The 8,080-nt window shown below is 37.5% G+C and overlaps 1 protein-coding gene across 1 annotated transcript; it reads left to right on the forward strand.

Annotated features, from left to right (window-relative positions):
• The first annotated feature begins 1,037 nt into the window (after window positions 1–1,037).
• On the forward strand, window positions 1,038–7,633 carry LOC102026338 (allergen Bos d 2-like). The gene is made up of 5 exons (XM_005406561.1): window positions 1,038–1,150; window positions 3,990–4,063; window positions 5,391–5,507; window positions 7,310–7,411; window positions 7,617–7,633. The coding sequence occupies exons 1-5, from the start codon at window positions 1,038–1,040 to the stop codon at window positions 7,631–7,633; spliced, it is 423 nt and encodes a 140-aa protein (XP_005406618.1).
• The last annotated feature ends 447 nt before the right edge of the window (window positions 7,634–8,080 follow it).

Consider the following 8,080-nt stretch of genomic DNA (forward strand, 5'->3'; position numbering starts at 1 on the left):
AGAGAATACAGTGATAAGCAGAGTTCATGGTACAGATCCAGACTGTAATGTCAACAAGGGACAGTATCAACTTCATTTTCTAAAGTCAGTTTCAACGACTTCCTGTCAATGCAGTGATGCACACGGTGGAGATGAATGTTTTGTACTCCCTGAACCATTTCAGTACGCAGGAGACGATAATAGAAAAAACCAAAATAAACATTGCTGTGCTTTAAGTACTGCTCCTGTGCATGGTGTTTTCTCATGTACGGGATGATCAAATAGCACGCTCAATTTAAGCTTCATGTACGAGTAATCTCTACAGTCCAGTAAGACTTGCTCAAACACAGTTCATCCTTGCCAACAGGATGTATGCAAGATAATTAATCGATGTCTTGGGATGGACGATGGTTCATTACAGGTCCTGCCAAGAGAGGAGTATTATAAAAGGAGACATCTGCTCAGAAATCTCCAAAACCTGTCCTACTTGAGTTCCTAACAAAGAGGGAAGACACGTACAAGGAAGAAGATGCATATTCTGCTGCTCATGTTGGTCTTGGGGCTGGTCTGCGGTAGCGACTTACCCCAGCCTGTGCACGTTGAAGAGGTATCATATATAGGCTGATCTGAAGGAACAACTTCCATGTGTCTGTGGGTGTATATTCTTGCCAGTCTCATAAGCATATTTGTGCATGTATTTCCATATTCATTAATACTCCTGTATTTGAAATCTTTATGATTTCCCCGATCTATCTCTAAACACAAAGCATTTAAGCTAAAAAAAAAAAAGTGTCTTGAGTTTTCATAGAATTTGATGATATTGATTTAGCTCTTTCAAAAAACCTCTAAATTCCACGTTTATTTGTGAAACTGAATCATTATTTCATCTTATAAGGCTCTGCCCAGCTTGGAAATATCGAACGTATTTCCTTTCCTGAAGAAGAAAGAGAGGTGGAGGGAGTATAACAGGAGCTGGTGACAGAAGAAGAAAGCTATCCAGGGACTCTTCTGATGGAAACTTTCCTTTCCAGATTACAGGGGACTGGAGGACCATAGCTATGGCAGCAGATAATGTGATGGCGATAGAAGAGGACGGGCTGCGAAGAGCTTATTTCCGGGCAGTTCATTGTGATAATGGCTGTGAAACAATCCGCTTTCGTTTCTATGTCAAGTAAGCAAATTTGCTTATACTAAAAGCAGTGACATTGTGCACCCCTAACACAGAGTCCAGGCTCTAATTTGCCTTGTGGTTAGTGGGAGAAATGTGTGCTTGATCTTTGGGTTAATGAGGGCTCTTTATGGGGGATGCAAAGGCAGGAGAGTCTACAGTGTCTTTCTGTGTGCTGGAGAGTCTTACCCTTTTTGTCCCATCTAGGCCACCAGAACTGCTGGTTGGCACCACCCACAGCTTGGGTGAGTCTATTCCCAATTGGCTGGGATGCATGTCAATCATCCACAGACATGCTCAGAACTGTCCTTTATTAATCTGCTAGGCGTTTTTAATCCATTCAAGCTGATGTATAATGGTCAGTCCTCATAAGCCTTATTTATGTTCTGAGGTATTTTTTAATCTGCATAGCAACGAATATCTCATGGCAGCTCTATTGTGACGATATTGCTGAAAACCAAGACTCAAGGCATAGAGGCAGAAACTTTGTTAGACAGTTTGAAACATGTGTTCATGGCTCTCAGAGCCAAAGGATCTGAGTTTGATTTTTTTTTCACTGCTTTTACATGTACTGAAAGAGATTATAGAAAGTACTTGTGAATGTCCATTTCAATGAGAACGGTTCAATATTGTCCAACGGACACATTACTATCAACAATGAGTAAGTCTATGAAATAGGCATACATCTATAGAATGCTTAACATTTTAGAAGCAATATGCTGTGTGATTAAAATACAATGCATTAAAAAGTACACATGTCTACTAATCCTGTTTCAGATGGTTTAAATTTTAATCAATGGTTCAAATTTTAAACAACAGCTTTGAAAAATTCTTAAGACAAATGCTATACTGAAGCATGAATAATTGAAGGATTTTTCAGTTCTTGAGCAAGAAAATTTATGCATGGTTATAATTTTACAGCTCTTAGAATGAAGAAAACTACTTTTAAATCTAGAATCAAGAGAAAACAAACAACTATTCTTCATAAAGAATATTCCAAATATTTTCATGAGTTTAGGAAATGTTGGTTTTACCATGTAATCATGCTTGACATATTTGAAATGATGACAACATGTGCACCCAGAAATAAAAACAGGAGTGCACTTAAAAAATTTTATGACAAAATATTGGTTTGTGCTCATCATGCAGAAAATCAGCCTAGATTTAGTTACTAACATAAGAGAGGGATTTCATTTATTTTCCATCTAATCATCAGTGGTGAACAACCAGTTTGGTGGAGAGTATTATCAAGGAAAATATTTTGAGTGAATTTGGGGAATGGAATAAGTAGAGGTAGAGATGAAGAGAATTATCATTTTAAGACAATGTTTTACTGTGAAAGGAGACCAATTTTCTATTACATTCCCACATTTTAGCTCATCTCTGTGTTCATGAGGGGTTATTAAAAATGCAAATTAAGAAAGGGTACATCATGTGTAGAAAGCAATCATTAAATGTAAAAGTAAAGTAACTGTGAGCTGTGTTTGAGATATTAGTGGGAGGAATGGAGAGGTGGGCTGACCGTGGATGTGTTTGTGTGCATGTTGCCACATCTAGAACTGTCTCTAGGTGCATCACCATTCGCCTCTAGTTGAATCTTCTTGTTAAGCTTAATCAGATCTGAAACAGTGTAAGGATTCCCTTAAAGGGCAACTTCTGTAATATCTGTAATATCTGGCTGGGGGCAAGAGAATGATTGTTATAATGCTGGAAGCAGTGTGTTTGTTCATGTCAAAGGACGAATGCTAAAATCCTATGGCCAAGTGTGATGTAGCTTTTCTTCCATCCAATACCTCTGGCTACAAGTCTTTTTTCTTCTTGTTTAATTTTTTTTTTTTTAATTGTAAAGAGAATACTAAAAAGAAAAGAAAAAGGACAACAGCAAATTACAAATAAAACAAAGCAAGGACATTGAAAATGATACAGGGTTTCAAACCAAATGACAGGGATTAACAGTGGTTGTTGTATTACACATTGTTTTCTTCAGTGAAGTTGCTCAGGGTACCAAATGTAGCAATGGAAGATTGATTAAAACCACTGATTAAACCATTAAAGGGAAGAAGAAAATAATAATTTAAAAGAACATTAGAGACAATGAATAGCTTCACTAGACAGGATTATAGGACTTCACCAATGGTTATTATAATGCAAATTGTTGTCTTTACATAAATTGCTCAGATTACCAGATATAAGCATGCAAAATTGGTCAAAATATATTAAAAAAAATTTTAATCATTAAGTGTTCTCCTTCCTGAAATTTTTGCTCTTTCTGATATTATTTTAGCTTTTGTTTCTACAAGTCTTTGTCTGCAGACATTTTTGGCTACCTTAACAGGAGCTGGAAGCCAAGAGCATCTATGATGTTGGCCATAGCATCCTCACCACCAAAATCTAACACGTTGTGAGACCAAGAAACATTGAAATGGAATAAGGAAAATACCCAACCCTATGGAGAAATCAAGAAAGCATATAAATGAAATCAACCACTGAGCACTTTACATATACAGTGGTAGCATGTGTCATGAACTTAATCTGTTCCACAGTGCTGGGGAAGATGGCCACAGTCCTGTTCTTTGCCGGATGCAAAGCTCGTGAAGAGAAGCAAAATTTTTGAACTGCATTCTTTGCAAATAATTCTTCACACACAGAAGCGTTCATGAACGAAGGTGTTGCTATATTGTAGAGTTGCTGGTGTAGATTATTAGTGGAGTGTGTGCTTAGTTTGGATTTAATCTGTAGCCCACACATGGAGCATTGCAGTTCTCATGGCTTCTCTGGTGAAGTAAAGGAGAATGGAAGGTTGTAGGAGGATCAAGGAGTGTTGTCTGGTTTTCTTTTTAAGATTGAATGGGAAATGCAAACTCTTCGTCACAAATGCCAGTGGTGGTGGAGCATACGGAATGTACACAGCAGATGGTACGTACCTGATCTACTAGTATGACTGCATGACACAAACTTAGGAGACATTCAGGTTTGTGGATTTGTTCTGTTTCACATAGTTAGTGGTTTGGATTCTAGAAGAATTTTTTCCTTGCTATCGACAAATAGCTTTGAGAATGCTACTTCAGTTTCCAAAAAGAATTCACTGTGCCTCATATAGCCAAGGTAAACTATTGGTCAGCCCAGTTCTAGGCTTGAAAAGGTTCCATGACTGAATCCCAGAGAAAGTTCTACCATGACCACCTACGGCTCTCAGAGAAGAAAAAGCCATTTAAACTACTAAAAAGTGCAATTGTTTTTTTTCTTAATACGTAAGTTCACAACCAGTTCTGGTCACAAATCAAATTGGAAGGGAACTGAATCAAATTTCACCGTAAGGCCAACACTGAAACTAAAAGTTGATTTTAATTCAATTCCCATCCAATTCAATTCAGCACAAAATCTTAGAAAGAAATACGTTCATGAACCAAGCTGCTTCTTCTGTGAGACTAACTTGAGCAAATTTGGCTGTCATTGCATTAAACATTTAAGCACAAAGAGTTGTATACTGCAAATTGATGATTAAATGTAGTCTGCTGAAGATGGTATTTTCAGTGAAAAAATGTGCAATGTGTTACTCTCATGTTTAATTGATGAGGTTTGTATTTTTTTTTTTTTTTTTGGTTTTTCTCCGGTACCGGAAACCGAACTCACGACCTTGCGCTTGCCAGGTAGGTGCTTTTGCAGCTGAGCTAAATCCCCAGCCCCGAGGTTTGTATTTTTAATTCCCCTGTGACTGACCAGTAACTGGTCTAAGTGGAGTGCAACGTGCCTGATATTCACAATAGCCTCATTACAATCTCTTTTCCTACACTATCTTATGTCCTATGAATGGGTAAGTACAGAATGTGCACTTCCTCTAAATTTGACAACACTTGTCAAAATTTATATTTGTGAAACTACTTTCTAATAATGGCTATGCTTGGAGATTGGGCCATTAAATTCCTGGCTTCAGGGGACTGGAGATTTCAACCTACACTACACCTACAAATCCTACAAAAAGGAATTTTTCTATCATGAAACATTTGTTAGGTAATTTTGTAGAACTGGAAAACTTTGCCTTGTTACAATGGGATTTAGAATTTTTCCCCTAACCCAATTAATTCAAATAAGTGATTCTAACACATAAGCAGAGAGTTCAGTTATAAAGACCTTGTAATTCAAGGAAGGTTCAATGCTTGTATGTTACAAATAAGTAATGTCAGAGTTACAATGGAAAAGAGTCTGTTGCATTGAGATTTGAGTATGTTTTGTGCTTCTACAGTTCCAGGTAGCAATATCTTCAAAATCATTTATAAATCCAGCAACTTCATGGTGATTTATGCAATCTATATGGAGGGGGAACACTCTCTGGATCACACACGTCTCACTTTGGCACTTGGTAAGAATTGCAATTCATTCTATGCAGGGCAAACCCCTTTAATGTCGGCTTTGTATGTTCATGCAATATTCTTTTTGTCAACTGTCCTTGTACAGAAATGGCTGTGTCTCCAAGTCTCCAAATTTCACTTTAATTGAGTTTAGAATGCCTACATGTGGTCAGTTCAAACTAAAGAACATTCAGTACCTCTGTTGGGAGACATTCCTATTAATGATATATACACTTATTCTACTGGAGTTCTTATTGAATTGTGCATATTTGCAGTACATAGTGCTTATATTCATGGGAGATGTGCATAATGCAACTTAATTATTTTTATTTCCTCCTCATTTTGGACACACTTATTCACCTTTCTTGCCATTCTCTGAAGCAGTCCTGGAAATCTTTCATGACTGTCTTTAGTGGTGCTAGTGAGGCTGATTCCAACCACTCTGCCCTATGTCCATCCTTGGTCCTCTTCCCATTTGCAAAAGATTTATCTCCTTACTTCCCATTATTTCCCTTTTGTTATGCACTTTAAATTGTTTACACTTTGTGTTTCTCATATAAGAAAAACTATGTGACACTTAAACTTGTGTGTCTGATTTATTTCACTTACAAATATGGTCCCAAGGTGCTCCATTCTCCAACATATGACTCAAGATTATCCTTTTTCATGGAAGAGTAGTACTGCATTGTATGTAAACATCATATTTTATTTATCCACTCATTGGTTGATGGCCATACAGGCTACCTCCAAGATTTAACTATTATGAGATGCCACACTAGTTGTTGATGAAATCCTATATCATTCATGAGGGAAGGTTCTAGCACCTCACAGGGCTATACTTGTACTATGTCAACAGAAATTTAAACAGATCTAAGATTCTCATTGAACAGACTAACTTCTTTATAGGACTCAGAACTGAATTGATCTCAACTATAAGGTCTTCATTTTGTCATGCCTATTTAAGAGTGAAATAGGCACGAACCTGTTGCTTCATAAATCAGCATGAAATCACATGGGCCATTCGAAGACAGTGTTCCTAGTGAAATCATCCATCCTCACTTCTAACTGCATGCACAGGGTTATTGATAGATACATTTGAACCTTTCTTATATTAGCTCTACTTTTAAGATGCATGTGGTAGTTGAACCTTGGTTTGCCAACCATGAATTGAGAGGTACTTACTGTTTTTTTCTGGTTTAATTTCTGTTTGCTCTCTGCAGAGGTGATATGGCTGATACTCCTCATGGAAAGCTCACATTATTTTCTATTCTCATTTGAATACATTACTAGAACATGAGGGTAGGGATTCTAAAGACATCATGAACATCCAAGAATGAGAATACACAGTATGGAGAGATACCCCAATTTCAGTCCAACAGTCGTGTCCTAGATGAGTTCTGGAGATCATAAAAAATTTGTGGATGGGCTCTAGAATGTCAAAAGAGGCAACATGAGAAGCTACTATAAGGAAGGATTCCTGACTTTCAGATCCAACTATCGCCACGACTTGTATGTGTTTTGGACAATGCACAGGATCTGGGTCTACTGAAGCCCACAGCATAAATAGTCACCACTGTCTTCTGTCATCCTAAAAGGGGAAAAATTAAAATAGGGTGTTCAATATTAAGATTTGACCAACTACTCTCATCTAACTTGATAATGATTGGTGGAGCACATCCACTTGCCAGAAGGGAGGGAGGTGAATATGGTGAGACTTACCAGGTGACGGTGCAGTGCTATGCGAGGGACACTTTAAAAATTAAGTGACCGTCTACTGACCATCTCTCTGCCTGACCTTGTCAATGAAATGCAGGGACTGGAAGAAGTATGAGTGAGGAAGAGAGGGAGAAATATGAAGAACTCACTGCCTTGTGCAACATTTCACCGCAAAACATAAGATACCTCACCGAAGCAGGTAGAGTCCCTGCCCTCCATCCTACAATATAAAAATATTGCTTTTCTGAATTGAAAACACATCCTGACCATACAAGATTCAGATTTGCTTTCTTATTTTTTAGAAAATTGGCTGTTGAGCTGAAATTAAAATTCCTTATTATTACTCATAATTTCCAATTTTTTTTTTAAAATTCCCTCCCTTTATTGTTTATTTTCTTTCACAGATACCTGTCCTGATTAAGGCCATAGCGATGGTGAGTACAAACAAGCATTTCCTTCTCCCGGTATTTTAGCCTTTGAGGACTGTTTTCCTTTTAGGATATTTGAGGTTTTACTAACAAAATGTCATTTTCAAAGGGACTCAAAGCAGTGATTTATATTAATGTATGTTTCTTAGTACTCTAAAAAATAACACCGTCCAAGGCTAAAAAATTATATACGTACATGTTGTGTTGCTTACTACTCTCTCATTGCTGAGAAAAAAATACTTGAAACCCAGAATTAAGGAAGAAAAGGTTTATTTAGCTCACATTTTGTGGAGGTTTTAGTTCATATTCAGCTGGCTCCAAGGCAGGGTGGCTCATGGAAATGGTCAACAGTTCATGGCAGCAAAAAAACAGCAAAAGGAGAAAGAGCAAAAAGGGAGGAGTGGCAGCTGGAAGAGCGAGCCTCTTTCCCTCCCTTACAT

The sequence above is a fragment of the Chinchilla lanigera genome, unplaced genomic scaffold (assembly GCF_000276665.1).
Source record: "Chinchilla lanigera isolate Chin_1 unplaced genomic scaffold, ChiLan1.0 scaffold00098, whole genome shotgun sequence".
Classification (NCBI taxonomy): domain Eukaryota; kingdom Metazoa; phylum Chordata; class Mammalia; order Rodentia; family Chinchillidae; genus Chinchilla; species Chinchilla lanigera.